The sequence below is a fragment of the Podarcis filfolensis genome (genome assembly GCF_964270895.1).
Source record: "Podarcis filfolensis genome assembly, chromosome: 17".
Taxonomy (NCBI): domain Eukaryota; kingdom Metazoa; phylum Chordata; class Lepidosauria; order Squamata; family Lacertidae; genus Podarcis; species Podarcis filfolensis.
In genome coordinates, this window is record NC_139621.1 from 7925718 (window position 1) to 7949416 (window position 23699).

The window sequence follows — 23699 nt, forward strand, 5'->3', positions numbered from 1 at the left end:
TGGATCTTCATTTCTGAAATGGCAAACAAATGTTTCAATCGGGGTGTTGCTAGACTCCTGACTCACATCTGTCCCAGCCAGCAGAGCCAGTGGTCAGGGCTGATGTTGCAGCAACATCTGGAAGGCCACAGATTCCTCATCCCTGCTTTAAAAGAATAAGCAATGAATGTTGGTACTCCCCCCTCAATCCTTCCAGAGCTGTGCTCCAGGAGTCTTGGCCCTCAACCAGGGTCTGTGCCCTGAAGGCAACCCTGTATCGGGAAATTTTTAATGTCTAATGTTTTACAATTTTTTATGTGCTGTAAGCCACCCAGAGTGGCTGGGGAAACCCAGCCAGATGGGCGGGATATACCCATTTACCTAGTAACCTTCAAAATTCCCAGTCTCTTTTCACAGCGGTGAGAGTTCTCTTGCATTGCCAATGACCCTCAATGGCCCTGTGTTGTTTCTTAATAGCTTTAGCTTGGCCAGGTAATTTGCACACGCTAGCTCAGGAATTCCTCTGCAGCTTGTATTTCTCCCTTCATATCCCAAATAATCAAAATCCTGCCATTTATTAATTTCTAGGGTTAGGGGGTCCCCTCCCCAAACTTATAACAATATATACACTTTTGTTGTTATCTAGTTGTTTAGTCGTGTCCGACTCTTCGTGATCCCATGGACCAGAGCACGCCAGGCACTCCTGTCTTCCACTGCCTCCCGCAGTTTGGTCAAACTCATGCTGGTAGCTTCAAGAACACTGTCCAACTATCTTGTCCTCTGTCGTCCCCTTCTCCTTGTGCCCTCCATCTTTCCCAACATCAGGGTCTTTTCCAGGGAGTCTTCTCTTCTCATGAGGTGGCCAAAGTATTGGAGCCTCAGCTTCAGGATCTGTCCTTCCAGTGAGCACTCAGGGCTGATTTCCTTCAGAATGGAGATGTTTGATCTTCTTGCAGTCCAGCCAGAATACTGGCAGAGCAGGTGACTGAGATCAGTGTTCAAATCACTGATAACTTTATAGCATGTCACAGGTATGTTTGTATGTTTTCTTATTTCTGAAATTATATCGCTACCCCTTCAATGTTGCTGGCACTCCCAGAAATAACAACAACAATAATGGCGCAATAATATTATAATATAACCAGAAAATAGTACAGCGTGAAACTCTAGTCAAAGAGGGTGCTATATGGTACCTTGGAAGAGCTTGGGTACAATACTTCTAAAAAGTTAGGTGGTTGGGAACAGTGGGGTGGAGAGGCAGTGAGTCCTGCTTAAAGGTTGTTCAACAAGACTCCCCACTTCGCTTTGGGCTGCTTGCCAAAAGTGGGGGAAGTTGAGCCAGGAAGAGAGATCCTGCCCAGGTGTGATTTAAATAAATAAATATGCTCTTAGCTTGCCTTCCTTCCTTCCTAGTTCCTGGTTGATGTTGCAATGCCAAGCTCTGTTCCTCTGCCATGTTTTCTTCCCACCTTCTGGTTTCCTCCATGTCTGGAAGTGTGATGTTGCTTACAGGGACTGATGTCATCATGTGAAATAACTCTGTCACTCGGTGACTCTTGCCTAGCCCCAGCTTATGAATGCAAGCTGGCTATTTTTAGACCTCTTTCCCACCCAACCCTGAAGGTTTGAGCATTAAATTACAGTATAACCCTATAATGATGATGTTGATGATAGGGCCTGTGTCACTTTATGTTTCCCCACAATGTCCTTGAGGTGAGGTTTAGGCTGAGAATGTGTCTTGCCAGAGGCAAGACTCAACTCTTCCAAATCCAGGAAAATCCATTGTTACCCCTCTAGGCAGCATCATTTAAATGCTAATCTGTTGCCTTTATGTGCATTTATATCACATTGCCTCGGAGTGTTCCAAGCTTAATCTGGGTCAGTTTTGCAACTCTTTGTTATGTAGGCCTGTGTTATGTACCCTCAGTGCAGGGACAGATCAATCAGTGGCTTGCCTAAAGCCCAGCCAAAGAGTTCCTGCCTGAAGTGATCCAAACTGGGATTTTCTGGTTCATAGCTCAGCTACTGAACCACCATGCTGTGCTAGTGGAAGTTAAGTCATAGGTTTCAGTGGGACTTATTTCGAAGTAAACGTGAAAAGATTGCAACCCTTTGTCAGCTTGGCTCCACTGCCTGCTATTTCACACATTTCCTAGCAACAACTCTTGAGGTTTCTCCCACTTTGCACCCCAACACTGTGTGTCTTCTGAAAAATGAGTTACGTCCAGTCCTCGGTCTCCAACAAGTATACCTAAATGAGGTACACATTTTTGAACACCTGCTCATTGCCCATGGGTTATCTTGATAGTGTAATGTGCGACGAGGCCCTGGTAATAGCATGGATGATTAAGTCTCGCATAGGGTTCCTTTGGGTGGACTTTGGTGACAACAGAATATCTTTCTTCTTCTTCTTCTTCTTTGGTGATCACTCGTAGTCGAGTAAGATTGTCTTCCATGAACACAATCTTAACAGTGAGTCCGTAAGTGAAGGCCAATTCTGGATCCACACATCCTTCCACAGTGGGAACATAGGTTTCCGGGCAGGAGTTGATCACTGTGAGGGTTTGCCAAATATGCCTTCCTCTTAGCACGTTTCTCCCTTTCATCCTGAGTTTGAGCATCTTCGAAGTCCGTGACCCCTTTGGTAAAGGCTGTTCTCCAATTGACGCGATCATAGGCCAGTGTTTCCCATTTGTCGCTGTTTATACTACATTTTTGTAGATTTGCCTTGAGAGAGTGAGAGAAAACTTTATTTGCATTAGCCAATGGCTATAGCAACAGTAAAACATTACAGTATATGCATATAAAAACACAGTATATGATATAAGAGCACAGATTAAAGTCTTGAATCAGCAGTTAGTTAGTGGCCCTTATTCTGATTGCCCCTGCTATGAACCTAGCAACCTTTGCTGTTATCTGCTCATTTTGATCTGATAGAAGAAAGGACATTGCGGCAGTGGTTGAGCGCCCTGGGATGGTTAGTATGAGTGGGGTGATGATCTCATTCCTCTGGTCTTTGTAGGGAGTACAGGACAAGAGGATGTGTGCCACTGTTTTGGTGCTACCATCTGGACAGGGGCAAAGACGTTGCCTTGAGAGAGTCTTTAAACCTCTTCTTTTACTTGAACAACAACAGAATGTAACAAATGGCCCACAGATATATGGTAACTGGTGACTGGGGAGAGGCAAGCAGTTGCAGAAGCAATCTAATATTGGTAAATAATTTATTGCATGCTACTTTTACTTGACTGCATTTAGTAGGAAAAGCACTCAGGGTGATGCATCTCTTCTTCCCTTCATGGATGAGGTGGGCCTGATGTGTAAATTCACATACTTCAGAAGACAGGCACCGCTTGCTCTGTCCCTCTCTCCCCTGTAGCTTGTGGTGGTTTGGCCAGAACTTTGACATAACGACACTAAAATGATAACCTAAATTCTTAATTGTTAGCATTTGTTTAGATTTTACATGAGTTTCTGGCATAGGAATGAATGAATGAATAAATATAAATAATTAGTATCTTATTATTAGTAAAGTAAAAGTAAAGGACCCCTGGATGGTTAAGTCCAGTCAAAGGTGACTATGGGATTGCGGTACGCATCTCACTTCCAGGCTGAGGGAGCCGGCGTTTGTCCACAGACAGCTTTCTGGGTCATGTGGCCAGCAGGACTAAACCGCTACTGGCTCAACGGGACATTGTGACGGAATCCAGAACGCACAGAAACACGGTTTACCTTCCCGCCACAGTGGTACCTATTTATCTACTTGCACTGGAGTGCTTTTGAACTGCTAGGTCGTGCCGACTTGAACTGCCAACCTTCCAATCAGCCGGCCCAAGAGGCTCAGTGGTTTAGACCACAGTGCCACCCGCATCCCCATCTTCTTATTAACGGAAGCTGTGGACCTTCCAGATGTTGATGGCCTAGAACTCCCATCATCCCTGACTATTATTGCCCTTGCTGGCTGGAGCTGACGGGAGTTTGAGTACAACAGCCTCTGGTAGGGCACAGATTCCCCATCCCTATAACAAAGCACGACAAAAGAAGGCAGAGGGCCTTCTCGGTAGTGGCACCCGCCCTGTGGAACGCCCTCCCACCAGATGTCAAAGAGAAAAATAACTACCAAACTTTTAGAAGACATCTAAAGGCAGCCCTGTTTAGGGAAGCTTTTAATGTTTAATAGGTTACTGTATTTTAGTGTTTGTTGGAAGCCGCTCAGAGTGGCTGGGGAAACCCAGCCAGATGGGCGGGGTATAAATAATATATTATTTTTATTATTATTTTATGCAAGAAATGCTACAGATTGTTATTATATAACAGCAGCAAATTTAATACGCACTATTCATTACCATAGTGAGTAAGAAAAACACAGTCCCTATTTTTAATAGGTATAGCTGCAGGGTGTGGCGCTGGCCCCTAGAAAAGAAAAAAAAGGCAGAACAGGAAAAAGGGCATTATGACCCTGATAATTGGTGAGCTGCTTGGACTTGCTCTTTCGCAGATCCACTTAGGGAGTGTTGCTAGGATAGACCTTGCAAGCTCACTTGAGGCCTGTCTTAAACTGACATGCCATCCCTGAGTACATTGGACAGGAAGGAGCTGCTAGTTCTGGCTCCCTGATGAGTGGACCTGCACACACGCACACATACACATTTGCAAGTTTACATTACATTTTAAAGTAGAGGCAACTCCCTGTTTGCACGGTGGTTGTATTCCAGGTCATTGCGCCCTTGCGTGAACTTGTGTATACTAGGAACACCAACTGAAAAAGCCTGCAAACACCGCATGTCACTTCCGCCCCTTTTGTGATGTTTTTGGGCCGCTTCTGGGTTCGGCACGATGCACGCGTGTGCGGTCTCATACATATCGGACACACCGTTTTGAGTGTCACACTTCTGTTTTGAGTGTTATGCTGAGGTCTGTCTGTTTCTGCTACTTATTTTGCATTTTTGTTTTTGCGGCTTTTTTGTTTTGTTTTTGTGACTGTGTGGAACCCAGTTCAGTTCCTGATTGATTGATTGTGTGACTGCAGTACATTGTTTATTGCTTTCATTTTATGGATCAATGGTCTTGTTAGATAGTAAAATTCATGTTAAATAGCTGTTTTAGGGGTTGTTTTTAAAAGTCTGGAACGGATTAATCCATTTTGCATTATTTTCTATGGGAAAGTGCGCCTTGGTTTTGGAACGCTTTGGTTTTGGAACGGACTTCCAGAATGGATTAAGTTTGAGAACCAAGGTACCACTGTACTGCTTTTAAAATAAGTAGTTCATATATATTGGTAGTTTTTGTAACTTTGCCTTTTCAGGAAAGTTTTCCTCAAATGTGGGGTATAAATAAAATAAAATAAAATAAAATAAATTCTATGAAGTCAGGGATGCTGGGAGCTGGAGGCTAGCAAAGTCTGGGTGTGTTCAGGTTTTTCCATCCCTGCAATTGCAGGTAGCAGAAGTAGCCGTATATTTTGCAGTATCACAGATTTCCTTTCTCTCTCCCTCTCTTTAGAAATTCCAGGCCTTTCACTCCACCATCGGATATTGCAGGACTTTATACCGGCTGAAGTGTTTTGGAGGCAGCTGCGGGGCAAAGGGAGCATCTTGTCCTGTGGCTTCCCTTCCTTCCTTGGTGGAGGCAGTGGGGTAACCTCTGCCTTCCCCTTGCCCCACTCCTGGCTGGGGAGGAGGGTGATGGCTCGCTTGAAACAGCTTGGATTCCTTCTGGCAGTCTCTCTCCAGTCCTGCTTACAGCCCACTTTGTGTCAAGGTGAGTGCTCCCTTCGCTGTTGCAAACAGAAGAAAAGTGATCAGAATGGTGTGTGTGTGTGCACTGGCCTATATCTCTGGCTCTTAGAACTCTCCCAGGGCCATGTCCCCTCCCCAACCACTTCTTCCCCGAGCCTCATTTACCTTGCTTCACATCTTCCTGGAGTGTTTTTTGTCTGGCTGCAATCAGTGGTGGAGGAACCCTCTCTGGTACCCGGGGCGAGATGCCAAAGGGCGGGGTGAACTGCCCGGTGGCGCACGCACAACATCCGTACGGGGTGCGCATGTGCAGCACCCCATATGAGGTGTGCATGCGCTGCGACAGTACAGAATGCCGCACATGCGCACTCTGTACGGGCTGTCACTCATGCGACGGCCGTACGGGCCACCACTCGTGCGTGATATCCATACAGCGCACGTGTGGCGTCCTATACAGGGTGCGCATGCGTGGCAGCCCATACGGTTGCTGTGCAAGAGGCACCCATACTGACTGTGCACACCCTCAGCCTTTCTACAGCTGGGGAGAGGCCCTCGGCCTGCAAAAGGGTTTCCCACCGCTGCACTAAGTGACCAACAGGCAGAAAGCTTTCTCTAAAATCAATTGTTTGCATCAGTTAAGTGTTTTAAATATGTTGTTAGCTGCCCTGAGCCTGGTTTTCTGAACTGGGAAGGGCGGGGTATAAATAAAAATTTATTATTAAAAACGCCTTCTCCAACCCCAGTACAGTGGTACCTCAGGTTAAGTACTTAATTTGTTCCGGAGGTCCGTTCTTCACCTGAAACTGTTCTTAACCTGAAGCACCACTTTAGCTAATGGGGCCTCCTGCTGCTGCCACGCCGTCGGAGCCCGATTTCTGTTCTCATCCTGAAGCAAAGTTCTTAACCTGAAGCACTATTTCTGGGTTAGTGGAGTGTGTAACCTGAAGCGTATGTAACCCTGAAACGTATGTAACCCGAGGTGTCACTGTATCAACAAATCTCCCCCTTTGGCATTAGCATGGATCTCAGTGTAACAGAACTGCCCCCTGGAAACCTGCCATGAGTCAATCGTGCAAAGAAGCCATAAAAGTTATTGGCATGGCTTAAAAAAGAAAAGAGGCTGCTAAGCGGCTAGAAGCCTGTGTTTTCGTGCTGGCCAGAGGGGAAGCCCCCCTGCTTGGAAGTGCAGGGTGGGATTCAACAAATGAGTCCCACCAGCAATGACTTCTGCTTGTGCAATGGTTCTTCCCCCCGCTCTCCTACCCTTGCACCCACTCTGTGGAAATTGGGAGAACACCCAGAACAGCGCATGGGGGTGGGTGGGTGGGTAGGGGATTGTTCTGTCTGGCAAGCCAAATTGCTTGGTGTGATGGAATGGTAATGTTAGTGGGGTGCTGAATTCCTCAAGCTAATAAAGAAACATGTTTTGAACCAAATAAGCTGGTTGGGGGCGGGGCGGGCAGGGTCCCCTTTACCATTCTGCTTGGCTTCTGTGCTAGCTGTGGGTGGAGGAGGAATGGAGAGAGCTGTCACTCCTCTGTGAACCCACCCTCTCACCTGCACGGAATTCCTGGTCAATTTGTTAAATGCAAGCCTGCCATAGGTTAACCTTTTTGGGGGCAGCTGGGGGGTGGGGAAAGCCATTCATACCTAGGAACCTTTAAGTTCCTAGGTATTACTGAATGTCAGCCCGGGGGTGGAGGAAGGGGGGTGCAATGGGGGCGGGTCACCCTGGGTGTCACCACTGAGGGGGGTGACAAAATGCCGGACGGCACTCACCACGGGGCCTGCAGCGCGCCCGAGCCACGCATCTCTCCTGGGAGAGAGACTCAGTGGCTTGGGTGCGTGCAGGCTCCACTCTGTCCAAATGGTCCACCGCTGCCTCCCCCCCAGCTGTAGGGTGGCTGAGTGGGAGGAGGCAGACCTTGGAGGCCCTGCAGAGCGTCCTGCCCCAGCTGGCCCTGCCCCACGGGCAGCTGGCCCCGCCCCTGGGCTCAGGGCACATGCGCCTCCCCAGGCGCCCGATTGGCTTGCTCTGTCGCTGTGTCAGCCTTCAGATACTATTCAATATAAAACACCATTAGATGCTGTATCTTGCTAAACAGTGTTGCATGTCAGCAATAGAATACAGTGATGCCTCAGGTTACAGGTGCTTCAGGTTACAGGCGCTTCAGGTTACAGACTCCGCTAACCCAGAAATAGTACCTCGGGTTGAGAACTTTGCTTCAGGATGAGAACAGAAATTGCATGGTGGCAAAGCGGCGGCAGTGGGCGGCCCCATTAGCTAAAGTGGTGCTTCAGGTTAAGAACAGTTTCAGGTTAAGAACGGACCTCCGGAACAAATTAAGTTCTTAACCCAAGGTACCAGTGTACAGTGGTACCTCTGCTTGAGAAGGGGATCCATTCCGGAGGCCCGTTTGCAACATGAAAAGCCCGCAACCTGAAGCGCTGTATCTGTGCAGGTGCACAGTGTGATTTAGCGCTTCTGCGTATGCGCGAGCAGCGAAACCCAGAAGTAACCCTTTCTGGTACTTCCGGGTCGCCACGGGACGCAACCTGAAAAAACGTAACATGAAGCAAACATAACATGAGGTATGACTGTACTCTTGGATCGCAACTACTAAATGTTGAGATTCTATCAAAATAGCAAGGATTGTCAAAAAATGGTTATCAGTACAAATACAGATGTAGAGTGTCTGAAGAATATTTAACTTTAAAATTTTCAAAAAAAAGGGGCGGGGAGCAAATTCCTTCAAGCAAATTCATTTTGGGGGTCAAAGTCACGCACGCTTCTTGCTAGGATTCAATTTAAGGGTGGATAGGTCTTTGGATCATTCTTGATCCTGAAATAGTTTCAAGCAAAGAGGCCAGGTCATCCCAGAAAGCAGAACGGAGCTCCTTTTTCTAGGAATGTGTCAGAGCCACTCTGGACTTCCTTGAAGTGTTTTTGTAGGCTTCACCTGTCAATTGCAAAGCACTTTCAGGGCGTGCCTCTGGCTCCCTTGGCTCAAGGAGTGAGCTCTGTCTGACTCACTCGTGCCGTCCCCAGCACGGTGGGTGTGGATTCCCGGAGAGAAGGCACAAACCAGGTTGCTCCACCATGCATCCTCTGGTTCCTGGGCAGTGCCCAGCCTGAAATGGAAACTGAATGCCTAAGAGAAAGAATTGTCTCAGCAAGAACCACACCTGTCCCAGGAGAGATTGAAAGCCATGGGCTTAGCTCTGTAAGTGAAGGCTTCCGGAGGAGGTGCAGGTCTAGTAATTAAGGCCTCATGTGCCCAAGGGAGGTCCTTTCTGAAATGCACCTGTCTCCGCATCACGTGTCATTGATGAAGAATCCCCATGAAGAGTGCAGAGCCTGAGGACTAGTTTGGCTGTCATTAAACAAAAGTACTGTTTTGGGCAGGGGACAGGGGTGGACAGGTTTGGGAGACTCCCTGTTCCTGAATGGAGTAACTGTGCCCCTGAAGGACCAGGTTCTCAGCCTGGGAGTCAGTTTGGACTCAGAGCTGTCCATAGAGGTGCAGGGCAATTCTGTGTCCAGGGCAGCTGTCTACCAGCTCCATCTGGTACACTGGCTGAGCCCCTACCTGTTTACCACAGCATCTTAACAAAGTGGTTCATGCTCTGGTTATCTCCCTCTTGGACTACTGAAATGGGCTCTATGTGGGACTACCTTTGAAGGTGACTCTGAAACTACAACTAATCCGGAATGTGGCTGGCAGACTGGTGACTGGGAGTGGCTGCTGGGACCGTATAACACTGGTCCTAAAAGATATCTACATTGGCTCCCAGTATGTTTCTGAGCACAATTCAAAGTGTTCGTGCTGTCTTTTAAAGCCCTAAACGGCCTCAGCCCAGTATACCTGAAGGAGCGTCTCTACCCCCATCATTCAGCCCAGACACTGAGGTCCAGCTCCGAGGGCCTTCTGGCGGTTCCCTCACTGTGAGAAGTGAGGTTACAAGGAACCAGGCAAGAGGGCCTTCTTGGTGGTGAATGTTGACATCCTCCAGTTCTAACAGTCTTGGGGGCCACAATGCCAGATCTGAAACCATGTTTGATAGCTCAGGTAGAGAATCAGTTGGGCATTAACAGTGACTGCCTGCCACACTAGCCAGCCCCCAAACACACCCTGGAGGTACACTTGGTACTCGGGGGGCATTACTGGGGAAGGCCGACCCCACACTGCTGCCCCACCTAGGCCTTAGTTATAGATGCCCCATCGGCTTCTTCATCCTTGATTAAATTGTGGGCGAGGAACATCTTATTATGGGCTAACCTGGCATTTTCAAGGCAGCACCCAGAGACCCAGGTCAAGCTGGCATAAAGGTAAAGGTAAAGAGACCCCCGACCATTAGGTCCAGTCGTGGCCGACTCTGGGGTTGCGCCGCTCATCTCGCTTTATTGGCCGAGGGAGCCAGCATACAGCTTCCAGGTCATGTGGCCAGCATGACTAAGCACTTTGATGTGCTTTCGAACTGCTAGGTTGGCAGGAGCAGGGACCGAGCAACGGGAGCTCACCCCGTTGTGGGGATTCAAACCACTGACCTTCTGATCGGCAAGTCCTAGGCTCTGTGGTTTAACCCACAGCACCACCCACGTCCCCAAGCTGGCATAGTCACCACCAAATCTTGAGATGGAAAAAGGGCCAGAACGTGACACAGGCTGTATTTGCCTGTTCCACAGTCCAGACTCCAAAGGTCTGAAATGAGCTCTCCTCAACTGGTTCACCCTTGATCCAGTGTCAAATCTCCGCTTGTCCATGACCACCGGAATTGGGCTTTCTGATGCTTCCTTCAAGCAGTCCAAGGTTTGCTCTTCCAGGCGCATGATAGACTTAATAAATAACTCCTGGCTGCCTCAGCAAAAGCAATACCCCTACCCACTAACCAGCAGGTAAGAAATAGAACTCAAAACTTGACACCCCCCACAGGCATGGAGGAAGGGGTGTGTGGTGGGTGTGTGGTGGGTGAGTCCACCCTGAATGTCACCACAGGGGAGCGGGGACAAAATGCCGGGCGGCACTCACTGTGGGGCCTGCAGCACCCCTGAGCCACGCATCTCTCCTGGGAGAGACGCGGTGGCTTGGGTGCGCACAGGCTCCATGCTGCCCAAACGGTCCGTCTGCTGCCTTCCCCCCAGCTGTAGGGCGGCTGAGTGGGAGGAGGCAAGTAGACCCCAGAGGCCCCATGGTGCGGCCAGCCAGGCACCCGAGCAGCTTCTCCCACCGCTGACCCCCCATTCCCTAGAGACCGTAGCGTGTGAGATGCTGTTTGTTTCTCCATGTGTGCATATCACTGATACATGCTCTGGCAACAGCTTTCTGCAGTGTTTGTTTGCAGTGCACATGCAGTGGAATAAATGTGTGAATGTGCCTCATGGGTACATGGTGTTCAGTTGGATGCACTGTTAACCTCTGCTGTGCAGAAGCCAAAACTGTAATGTGTGGAAACTTTTCAATCCTGTTTTAAATTTGTTATTATGTATACTTTTACATACATACAAGGGACGTGGGTGGCGCTGTGGGTTAAACCACAGAGCCCAGGGCTTGCCGATCAGAAGGTCGGCGGTTCGAATCCCCATGACGGGGTGAGCTCCTGTTTCTCGGTCCCTGCTCCTGCCAACCTAGCAGTTCAAAAGCACCTTAAAGTGCAAGTAGATAAATAGGTACCACTCCAGAGGGAAGGTAAACGGCGTTTCCGTGCGCTGCTCTGGTTCGCCAGAAGCGGCTTAGTCATGCTGGCCACATGACCCGGAAGCTACACGCCGGCTCCCTCGGCCAACAAAGCGAGATGAGCGCCACAACCCCAGAGTCGGCCACGACTGGACCTAATGGTCAGGGGTCCCTTTACCTTTACCTTTATGCTTTTACAATTAGGAGTCAGTATGAAACATTTTATGTCGTAAGTAACAAATCAATGCAAGGAACAACAATACCCCCCCCACACTTATCTCTCCTCTCTGCATGTCAGATTCACATGCTCTTGGTTAAAAGGTGTATCTTCAGTGCATTCTTTGTTCTTTGTCGTCTAATCTGAACCCCTAAAAAAGAGACATTGCACATTCTTTTGTAATTCATGAAAATCTTTTAATAAAATTTTTTATTTTTAAAAAGTGTGTCTGTGTGTGCAGACCTCATGAATTGGGCCATTCTGCAATATGGCTCTCCATGGGGAGAGTGCCCTATGTTGCATGTTGCTTCTTGGCTGTGGTCTAATGAAACAGGGAGGAGTGTAAAATGATTCGTTGCCTGGCAAAAGACCTGAGTCAGGTGAAATCTTGTCCCTCAGGCCTTTTGGGGGGCTGGACTATATTGGGGACATTCCTATGCCCCACAATAACTCAGAGATGCATTTTAAATAAAAGGACACATTCTACTCATGTAAAAGCACGCTGATTCCCAGACTGTCCGCAGGCCGGATTTAGAAGGCGATTGGGCCGAATCCGGCCCCTGGGCCTTAGTTTGCCTACCCATGTTCTTCTCTAACGCCTACTGTTTGTCTCTTTCCAAAACAAGGCACTAACAGCACTCCAGTGGAAACCACATCCTTTCCTCCCTCTCCTTCATATGGCCTTTCGGTATGTATGTCTGACTCTCTTGGGCAGGGTCTGTGTGTGTCAGTATTTTTTTGGGGGGTGATCTTGAAGTGGGCATCTAATGCTGCCTAAAGGGGGGGCATCATTGTCTGGGCAAGGCAGGTGCAGACTGATCATAGCTTAGCTCGATCTGCCTTTCCTTACCTCAGGCAAGGGCACCTTGTGTCTTTTGAAGCTCTTGCCTGCAGCGGCAAATTTGATAGATATTTACATGCTCGAGGCAGCTGTTATCACCACTACCCAAAAATGACTGCGGCCAATTGAGACAACATGGTAAAAAATTCAAGGGGAAAAAATGGAAGAGGGCTGGATTTGGCCCCCTCCCTCTGCTGTGGTCAGTTGATGATGGTATGTTATGGTAGCAGCAATGTTGACGACAAAGGACTGGGTTTGGGCAGCACCTCTGGGCTTAAAACCTGGCTTACAGTTCAGGTTTGCATCTGACACATGACCCTCCTGATGCTGGGCTGCCCATCAGTTTGCTCATAACAATTGGTGCAGCCACACCAGCAAGCCAAGCCGTTGATCGGGGCAGCCATATTTTCAAGATATGCCCATGAATCTAGACTGCGCATTTTGATTTGTGCAGTGCAGGTGTGCAAGTCTAAGGAGCATGCAGGGGAGACCAGGTTTCCCCCCCTACGGCATGTCAGTATAATAATAATTTATTATTTATACCCCGCCCATCTGGCTGGGTTTCCCCAACCACTCAACAAAACACTAAAATACAACAATCTATTAAACATTAAAAGCTTCCCTAAACAGGGCGGCCTTCAGATGTCTTCTAAAAGTTTGGTAGTTGTTTTTCTCTTTGACATCTGGTGGGAGGGCGTTCCACAGGGCGGGTGCCACTACCGAGAAGGCCCTCTGCCTGGTTCCCTGTAACTTGACTTCTCGCAGCGAGGGAACCGCCAGAAGGCCCTCGGCACCGGACCTCAGTGTTAGGCCCTGCCTCGCTTTCCTCCGCTGTAACGATGTTCCTCCCCCTTTTTCTTTCCCCGTGGCAGAAGTCGGAGCTGGCGGCAGCCATCGCTGTGCCGTGTGTTTTTGGGGGCCTCCTGCTGATCGGCCTCCTGGTTTTTATGGGACTCAAAATCCGGGAGAAGCGGCAGACAGAGGGCACTTACCGGCCCAGCAGCGAAGAGCAGGTGGGTGCCCGCGTCGAAACTAACACCAACCTCAAGCTTCCCCCGGAAGAGCGACTCATCTGAGATGAGGGAAAGGGCTTTTGGGTCTCAGCTTGGATGGAGCCGCTCAACACACTGGACTCCAAACAACCAAAAAACACTAACATTTAAAAGGGTGCTTCTGCTGCTGCCAGGCTTGAGGTTTCCCAGCAAGTCTCTTAAAGCTTTCCCAGCGGGCTGGATGTGAACTGCTGCACACAGGAGACACATGTTTTAGAATGGGCTTTGAGGAGCGGCTGGATCTCATGCATGCACACTGCCGGGAATGGCTAGAGGCAGACAGTTCAAGGCAAGATTGGATCCTGCCTCTCTGGGCACACAGAAGAGAGAGGGCTGCCCCCCTCAGCCCATGCAATGCCAACTGCCCAGTGCTAGATCTCCCTTCTCTATGCTGCCCCAAAGAACGAACTCTTCTGACTCTAATTGGGAGTGCGTGGAATTGCCACTCGAGCTGACACAGGAGTTGTTGCTTTTGTGTGAACAGGACAAGAGCAGAGGGTGGGTGGGGAGGCTGCTCTTGGCTTTAAGGGTCCTGCCGCATGAGATCTTGTTTTTAAAGAAAATGTATTGCGCTGTGCCTTTCAGTATGCCACTATTTAATAAAAACGAATCTCCCTTCTCTGGCAAGAGAAAAGTCGACACAACCTAGAGTGTTATTACCCTGTTGCCTTACGGTTGGCCAGTTTGAGTCGGCAGGTGACTCTTAAATGTTTCATAACAGGGAAGGGGAGAGCTGTGGCCCTCCTAGGGGCTCTTGGGCTACAGTTTGGCCATTCTGGTGGGAGCTGGAGTCTAGCAGCAGGGCCACAGATTCCCCCAGCCCTGTTTTAAACTAAAGGAGGACCATACCAAATGGAAACCCAGCAAATAAAAAGAGGCAGGCCCCCAAAAGGGTCTCATCAAGATACAGTGGTACCTCGGGTTACATACGCTTCAGGTTACAGACTCCGCTAACCCAGAAATAGTACCTCGGGTTAAGATGAAAACAGAAATCGTGCTCCGGTGGCGCGGTGGCAGCAGGAGGCCCCTTTAGCTAAAGTGGTGCTTCAGGTGAAGAACAGTTTCAGGTTAAGAACAGACCTCCAGAACGAATTAAGTTCTTAACCCGAGGTACCACTGTATTGTTAACCCAATTCCAAAACTTCACTTTAGGCATTTCAAGTCTGCTTTAGCCTGTTCAAAAGCACCTTATGCACATTATTTCAAGTCTTTCCAACAACGCTGTAAGGGGTAGGTCAGCATTATTATTCCCGTATTACAGACTGGGAGGGAACATCCAGGCCACCCCAAGTCGTCCTCATGAACGCATGATTTGAACTGAGGCCTTCCTGGTTCTCATTCAGTCTCCTAGCTTTTGCTCCACATCAGCTTCCATCAATGGCAATTGCCGTTGCAGGTCTTCCAACCCTTGTTCCACTTTGGATATCCTATCTAACCTCTGCCTAAGGACTGCAACAGACACAATGCAGGAGGTTGAAAACCAAATAAAGTGGGTTTATGTGGGTGGGAAATGTCAGAAGGTCCCATTGGAAACCTTTGCTTCGCATTTGTATTAACCCAGGCACAGGCAAACTCGGCCCTCCAGATGTTTTGGGACTACAACTCCCATCATCCCTGACCACTGGTCCTGTTAGCTAGGGATGATGGGAGCTGTAGTCCCAAAACATCTGGAGGGCCGAGTTTGCCTATGCTTGCATTAACCCCAAGGAGGGAGTGGATGTGGAAGAGTTCCATGTTCATTTTACCCTTATATCCTACTTTCCTTCCAAGGAGCTCAATGTAGCAAGTAGAGTTTTCCCTTCCCTATTTTATTGTCACACCTCTGAGTTAGGCTAGGCTCAGGTACTGACTGCACAAATTGATAAACCTTGGCTTAAAAAGCTACACTCTGCATGAACTGCAGGTTGATTCACAAAGCCTGCCGCTCCCACTTTGTGCAAGTGGTAAGACTAGGATGGGGTTTTAGCATTACATCCAGACTTGGGATCCTGGTTCATTTCTCCCTAATCAGCTAGCTTGGCGTAAGGTTGCCGTATCTCCAGAATTTCCCGGAAATAGCTGGCAATTGGCCATCAGAAACAGTGTCTGGGCAGAAATCAGTGAAATGTCTGGGGAAATCTGGACGTATGGCAACTGATGTCGGCAGTGTCGTTTTGGGCAATTTCCCTTGAAATTAGCTCAACAACTTTGCCACCCCCCAAAAAGAAAGCTCAACAACTTTGCCCCTCCCCCAAATGAAAGCTCAACAACTTCTCTGTCTGGATTTTCACTTTTTCAAATATGGCAACCCTAGCTGGTCTTAAATCAAGGTTTGTTGGTTTGCTAGGGAGAAACCAACCCTGAGCCTGCATTCAGATGTAACACAAATTGACTTGCCCCCTATCATAACTTATTTATCTGCTCCTGTGAAGGGAAGGGTGACGTGTGAGTGATTGGGCTGTGTGCATGTTATGAAGCCGAGGTTCATAGGTCCAGATGTGGCCAGTAATTGCCTGGCAAGATTTGCAGACAGGCTGCCACGCGGTTACTGATAAAAATCTCTTTGTACGGTGGCTATCTCCACGGGGCAAATTGGATGCTGTGCCTTGCCCTACAGTACAAGATATCTGGTCTGTCTCAAGTTGATGGTGAAGCCAGGGCACTTGAAGTGAACTCCAACCACAACATCCCTGTTGCTAATTAATATAAAGCACAATCCATCAGGGTGCTGTCCTGCCTAAGTCCCATTCCAGCTCACGGGAGCTATACTAGAGCATAATTAGGAGCTGCCCAAAGCTCAGTTGTGGAAGGTATTTGAATTGTACAGTTCTGGCAGGTCCTTCCAGGCGGTAATTTTGAGCCGCAACCTTGTGCCTTGAGCTGGGGGGGGTGTATCCTAGATATTTTATGTGTCCTTTCCAGAAACCTCCTCAGGCTAGCTTTAAAAAAATGAAGTTTTGGGAGACTTAAACCTATTAGGGGGTGGTAAGAAAAGCTCCCCCTTCCCTGTCTTTATAAATGGTGCCCTTTCTTGCGGCTTGTTTTTGACCCTTCACATTTGTGCATCTCTCCTTTGACTTTTCTCCCGTTTGCCATCAACTGGATAGAGTTCAGATTGTGTTTCTATTATATTCCTAGAAAGGAGTAATTATTATTATTTTCTCCAGAGGGCAAAGAGCTACCCTGGCATCCAAATTATTATTATTATTATTATTATTATTATTATTATTATTATTATTATGCCCTATACCTGGAGGTATCAGGGTGGTTCACATAAAAAGATCACAGTATATAAAATCAAGATAAAAACAATAACCCAGTAATACCCCCCAAAAGAGCCACATTTTAAAAGGGTATGGGATGTTGATCAGGTCAGCCAAATAACCTGACAGGACCTGGTTCAGTGGAAGAGTGACAATTCAAAGGGTGGCAAAGTCCCTTATCCCACCACAGGCACTAGGTGGCAGAACTGCATTGCACAACTGGTTTCAGCGGTTCTGTGCCACCAAAGTCCTGTCTCTTTAAGGGAGCTTTTTTTAATGGCAGCTCTGTTTTTTTTTAACTTCCTTTCTGATCCGTGACTCTCTTAGTTCTCCCAAGGAAAGGTGATTGTGCTTTGCTCTGTTTCCACCTCCGTGCCTCTTGGATTTGGAAACGCACCATGTTTTACCTGGGGAAAGTGGGCTGGAGACTGCAACTTGCCTACAGACACACCGTTTCAAATTGGCAGAGCTGCACAATACGTAAAAATATAAATAAATAAGCCATTGAATTCTAGAACTGTAGAGTTGAAAGGTAACTTGGGGGTCATTTAACCCAACCCCTTGAAATGCCAGAATAACAGGTGATTCAGCCCTCATTGACCCTGTGTGAATGAGGGCAGACAAGCAAACCTGTTGTTGTTTTTCCTTTCAGAAGTCTCCGCTGTTTGAAACACTTGCTCCATGAACCTGCCCTCTAGTTTTGTTTTTCATTTCTTAAAGGGAGGGGCCACTCAACAGATTGTCTTGGTATAAACTAGAGTTAGCCTAAAATACCAATGGACAATTAAGGCTGGTTACAAAGACTTGTGCCATGCATTTAAAGCACCCTAAAATCCTGAGAACTGTAGCTTACCCCTCACAGAGCTACAATTCTCAGGATTTGTTTTTGAAGGGGGGAATGTACTTTAAATTTCCATGAGGAATTTTTCCTGCATGCGCTTGTGGGGCTTTTGTACAGCTTCCATTTGCCTCAGTGGGATGTGTGTAGGAAAACATCTCTGGGGGATGTTGTCCTGTGGGTCAGTTTGGCTATCTGCAGCTCTAAGGCCGTCCAAAAGCCTGCCACTTGGAAGTGTCAGCCACTGGCACAGGTCTTTGTAAATTGTGGCTGTGGCCTTGAGGAATAGGGGTTTGGCTCTCACTGTGCTTCACTCAGATGTTCTGTTTCCAACAAAATATCATTAAAAAGACACAGCATTTATGGGACGCTGCTTGCTTTTAGTTCTGGGTTTCCTTAAGCTTCTCCCACAATATTATTTACACGATATCTTTCCAAACTTGAAACCACTGTCACAGAAAACTTGAATAGTTATTGTGGGTGTTAATGTTTATAATGCAGACCGAATGAAGCAAAAACCAATTGGGAAATGGGTTTATTGGCTTTTGTCCTCTGCTTAGTGGTTCAGTCCACTGTAATCAATGCAATATACGACAGCATCTCAATTGGCTTTTCACTATAATAATCAGGATCTCTCACACATTTTTAGATCTAAAGTCGTACCTTGGATCCTGAATGCCTTGGCACTTGTATGTTTTGGCTCCTGAATGCTGAAAACCCGGAAGTAAGTCTTCCGGTTTGCGAACGTTCTTTGGAAGCTGAATGGCTCCTGCAGCCAATCGGAAGCCGTGCCTTGGTTTTCGAATGGTTTCGGGAGTCAAACGTACTCCTGGAACGGATTAGGTTTGACAACCAAGGTACCACTGTATGCTTGATAAGGTACAAATGCATGTCATATCTAGGCATGTGCAACAGAAGGTTGCGTTGGGCTGTGTGATGTGTCCTCAGTAGCATTTTGCCATTAGAGGCATCTTACCAAGCTGTTTGCAAAGGCAAGGCAATGTGCACGAGTTATATTATGTCCCTGTTTTTTAGGAGGAGGGAGAAGGCAACTTAGAAATGTACTCTTCTAAGTCTGAATGCTGAGATGTCTCCTTGTATGTCCTTGCACCCCTGATCCAATTGTTCTTTCACATCCTTAAACAGGTGGGATACTCAGCCAAATCAAATATGACAGTTGCTAAAACATGCAACTCTGATGCCAGAAGTGAAACCACTATTGCTGTATGATTCCCTGGTGGATCTCCCGGTGGATCAGGTCCCCCTCCGCAAGCCAACAGGCTCCACTGCTTGCAGATCCATCTCCCCATAAAGCAGTAGCATTGTGCAAAGCCTCAGCATGGAAAGCTTCCACCCTAGAGGAGGAATGGTTAGCACCTGTTACAGAGAAGGAAGGGTACCTCTCTCTTCCTTCTCATTGCGAAGTCAATCCGCTATTCTTTCATCACTGAAAATCTTCCCCCTCCCTTTTCCTAGAATAAACTGATTTTTTATATTGTTGCTGGTTTCTGTTGATGCTTTGAGAAGTCAAGACGTATGGGAAGCCAGTGCTGTTACCTTGTGCTCTGCGAACATATGCACTGCCCTGTCCATAAGTATTCCCCTACTCCTGCAAGTTCTTATATACAGATGACTTTATTTCCCTAATGCCTTGTGCCAGCGACAGGTACTCTACTGCATGGATGGGGAATCAGCAGCCCCAAACAGCCACCATGGATAAATGGGGATGATGGAGGTTGTAGTTCAATAAGATCGGGGGTGGGGGGATAGGGTCCCCATTCTCTTTGTAAGTTGTCTCAGAAAAATCAAAGCTTACCCTCATCTGCAAAGTCTAACGTCCTCTGCTTTCATGTGCATTGGCTGGGCACTGTGAAGTAAAAATCCTCCCAAACAAAAACTGCTGGCCCATCATTCAGCCTGGACACTGAGGTCCAGCGCCAAGGGCCTTCTGGCGGTTCCCTCCCTGCGAGAAGTGAGGCTACAGGGAACCAGGCAGGAGGCCTTCTCAGTAGTGGCACCCGTCCTGTGGAACGCCCTCCCATCAGATGTCAAGGAAATAAGCAATTATCTGACTTTTAGAAGATGTCTGAAGGCAGCCCTGTTAAGGGAAGTTTTTAATGTTTGATGCTGCCCAGAGTGGCTGGGGAAACCCAGCTAGATGAGCGGCATATAAATAATAAAAAATTATTATTATTATTATTATTATTATTATTATTATTATTATTAGCAGGAGGAGGAGGGGGGGAGATTGTGGACAGATATTCCATCTGACAGTTGCTTGCTCTATTTTCCCTCTGGCATCCTTTCCTCTAGAAAGGAAGTTCCTTTTAGGTTTTTAAACAGAGGCTGGATGGCTATCTGTTGTGGATGCTTTAGCCAAGATTCCTGCATTGCAGGGGGTTGGACTAGATGACCCTTGGGTCCCTTCCAGCTCTAAGATCCTATGATTCTGTAGTGTGCAAAGCGGGTTTGGAATGGCTGGAAATATAGGTATCATCTGTACCCCTTGAGAAAGGGCTGCTCTTCACTGTGTAAACATTGCACTGATGCTGATAGAGGCTGTTTCTGGCCGCTCCTTCCTGCTCCATTATTCATTCTCCGAGAAACAAGTTTTACCATCTGCATATGCCAGCTATAACTTGGAAGAGCCACACATGTTTCCGAGTTAGTACTAAGAGGGCTGTCTGGCTTCATCTCTGCAGAATAAACTACATGGATTTCACTAGAGTGCCCAGGCACAGGATGATGGAATGAACTGATTCAGTTCAAAAACATCAGGGGTATAAGGATGCATTTGGTGGGTCAGACCAAAGATACAACTATTTGTGGGACATGGGTGGCGCTGTGGTCTACACCACTGAGCCTCTTGGGCTTGCTGATCAGAAGGTCGACGGTTCGAATCCCCACGACATGGTGAGTTCCCGTTGTTCTGACCCAGCGCCTGCCAACCTAGCAGTTTGAAAGCACACCAGCGCAAGTAGATAAATAGGTACCACTGTGGTGGGAAGGTAAATGGTGTTTCCATGCACTCTGGTTTCCGTTACGGTGGCTCGTTGCTCCAGAAGCAATTTAGTCCTGCTGGCCACATGACCCAGAAAGCTGTCTGTGGACTAACACCAGCTCCCTCGGCCTGAAAGTGAGATGAGTGCCGCAACCCCATAGTTGCCTTTGACTGGACTTAACCGTCCAGGGGTCCTTTACATTTAGCTTTTACCTACAATGATTTGATTTTAGCAACAGTCTGCCAGGTGCTTCTGGAAAGGCCACAAGCAGTGAATGGAGGAACCAGCCTCACTTGCAATACTACCCCTGCCCAGGCAGCTGGTATTCAGAGACTTTGAACCTGGAGGGTCCATTTGGCTAGCATAAATAACAGCAATCGACAGACCTGCGCTGTTCCATGAATTTATTGAATATTCTACCTATAAACCATTTAAGTCAGTGGCTATTACCACATCTGGAGCTAACGTTGCTTGGTTTTATTTATGTTTATTCGCATGTGCACAACCCCCCCCCCAAATTAACTGATGTTGCAGCCACTGAGTGGCAAGCAGTGCATATGTTGAACCACCCCATGATGACAGCTTGTCCTTTTCCAGTTACATACTTTCCCTGATATGGTTTCCATATTGGGAAAAGTTACATGAAGAGCAGTTTCATGTGTTTAGGAGAGGAATGGTGCTAAAGCAGTCTTTCCCCCAGTCCCAGGAATATGAATGTATGTACACACAAACACACACTCACTGCTTTTTTCTTTAAAAATGTTTAGGGGTACTCTCATTTTCCTACTCATATTGAAATTCTGCCCCTCAATGAGGCCAAACTTAGATTCACAAAGTGTTCAGGGGTATGCGTACCCCCAGAAAAAAAGCACTACTGTCTCCTAGTAGTGAGCAAGGGGCAGCTTACAAGTCAGGCAGCAAGCGAGTCCTATGCACTGGGACTAGGAGGAGAACCCAGTTCTGCTTCTAGCAATCCCTATTGATGCCCGGAGCGATGGGGTGTTTCCCCCAGTGCCTTTCAAAGCCCAGAGCGGCCTTCTGGCACCAGAGGAGAGGCCTGTAGTGCAGCCTTCAGCCACAGAAGCCACTACTTCACCCCGGAAGTCAAAAAACAGACAGGTGTTCCTCTTCTGAGGCTACAGACTCCTCACTTTGAACATTCTAGGCCTCGAATCTTTTCTTCAGCTCTGACACTTTGGCCAAGGGCCGGGAAGTCAAGGAGTGTGGTGGTCTAGTGACTGGCACGCCGTGCTTGGTCTTGAAGTCGGTGTCCACATTCACTTTTCTTTGGGACAAAGCCGCAGGTGACTGGATGCTGGAGCAATTGGTTGCTGGTGGCTCTACCTTGGCGGCGGCAATGGCTGGAGTGAGTTTGAGCATCTGGTCAGTCCTAGACTCCTGGCCGGACTCCACCTCAGTGCAGCTTTCAGTTCCATTTTCATTTGCGCTGGAGTTCTCGTGGTCTATATTCCGGGTCCATGCCACTTGCGGCAGCTCATAGCCAGTGGTAACAACTGCTGTCTCCCCTCGCGATGGAACTGCTGACTTCTCAGGGCAAGGAATCTCTTCGGGTTCAGGGACGCCACGGTCCCACTTCTCAAAGCTATTTTCTGCTGCTCTGGTGGACACTAGCAGAGCACTCTGCACATGTTCCTGATCCAGAGAGGCTGGGAGCAGGGTGCCCTCGGACAATGAGTCATCATCATCATCATCATCATCATCATCATCCTTTTCCTCAGACAGGGGTTCATGGAGTGTGTTCCTGCTGGGCCTCAGCTACAACAGACAAAGAGACTGAGTTGGAATTTGCTGCTTTCCACGCTTGGCCTCTTTGACAGGTGCACAGAGAACCAAACTAGGAGGGCTTACCTTAGTATAGAAGTTCCTCTCTTCTAGGTTGCAGAAGTCCAGGCTCCGCGTCCCATAGAGTGGCCGCTGGGCTTGGCTTGGTTCCAGCAAGTTTAGAGTCTCAAAAATTTCACCTAAGAGATCAATCCCACCTGTATCCAGGAAGTCCGGGTGCAGATTTTCAGTTTCTCCAGGCTCCAAAGAACAATCCAGCGAGCTTGAGCTGGAAGAGTGGGAAACTTCCCTGGAAGAATATATGTTTCACATGTGAAATGTGATCAGGAATAAAATGCTATACAGTATATCAGGGGTCAGCAACCTTTTTCAGCCGTGGGCCGATACACTGTCCCTCAGACCATGTGGTGGGCCGGACTATATTTTTTGGGGGGGAAATGAACAAATTCCTATGCCCCACAAATAACCCAGAGATGCATTTTAAATAAAACCACACATTCTACTCTTGTCAAAACACCAGGCAGGCCCCACAAATAACCCAGAGATACATTTCAAATAAAAGGACACATTCTACTCATGTAGAAACATGCTGATTCCCGGACAGTCCATGGGCTGGATTTAGAAGGCAATTGGGCTGCATCCGGCCCCTGGGCCTTAGGTTGCTGACCCCTGCGGTACATGAAAACAACGACGTTCGAAAGGTCCATGTAAAGTGACATGGGAGATCAGCATGTTCATGCAACACAATGGCCAAGGGAACCAGGCTTATTTGTCCCTCTTTGTATTGTTTCTGGCCCGCTCAGCAAGATTTTGACTTCTGTAGTTTACGAAGAAAGCTGGAAAGCCAGGAAAGGCAATTCATCCTTGTTTTGAACCTGGGTATGTTCAGTTGTCCCTGTCCCATGTGAAAGGCAGTAGGTTGGTAGGTGGATTTGCATTGTTGTGATCGTTTATAGACTAGCCCCGGGCAGCGCTTGAGCTAAACACTGCTAATTATCACATTACCTGCACGACAGTCGAGCTGCACCACAGAACAGCTTCCAAATTTATTTTGGGTGTAGGTGACCTGTAAAAGCTTGTTTGGGCCTGCTCTGTTACCCTCTTCCCACAGCCATGCTCTCTGCAAAATGCCTGTGGAGCAAAACTCACAGGGACTTCACGAAAACAAAACTCGGCTTGGATGGCCACAGGGCAGGGCTCACCTATCTTTACAGGAGGGGCTGTGCAGCTTCTCCAAGTACGACATTGTCCTGTTTGCTAAGGAATTCAAGAGAAGCCACAGTTGGAAGAGAAGAAGAAGAGGAGTTTGGAT

The 23699-nt window shown here is 47.8% G+C and overlaps 2 protein-coding genes across 4 annotated transcripts in view; one reads left to right on the forward strand and one right to left on the reverse strand.

The window, feature by feature from the left end:
• CRB3 (crumbs cell polarity complex component 3) overlaps positions 1-19082 on the forward strand; it is a 28150-nt gene extending 9068 nt beyond the window's left edge. Inside the window, exons 2-5 of one of the 2 annotated variants that reach the window (XM_083594196.1) lie at positions 5482-5739; positions 12236-12297; positions 13323-13463; positions 18729-19082. In XM_083594196.1, the coding sequence (XP_083450322.1) occupies positions 5664-5739; positions 12236-12297; positions 13323-13463; positions 18729-18812 (363 nt within the window). In that variant the 5' untranslated portion in view covers positions 5482-5663 and the 3' untranslated portion in view covers positions 18813-19082. The remainder of the gene's footprint in view (positions 1-5481; positions 5740-12235; positions 12298-13322; positions 13464-18728) is intronic. The other variant, XM_083594197.1, reaches the window with a different exon arrangement.
• A 1964-nt stretch (positions 19083-21046) lies between these two features.
• Positions 21047-23699, reverse strand: part of DENND1C (DENN domain containing 1C) — a 47365-nt gene continuing 44712 nt past the window's right edge. For both annotated transcript variants that reach the window (XM_083593167.1, XM_083593166.1), the window contains 2 exons: positions 22454-22676; positions 21047-22360 (listed from right to left, as the gene is read on the reverse strand). In XM_083593167.1, the coding sequence (XP_083449293.1) occupies positions 21746-22360; positions 22454-22676 (838 nt within the window). In that variant the 3' untranslated portion in view covers positions 21047-21745. The remainder of the gene's footprint in view (positions 22361-22453; positions 22677-23699) is intronic.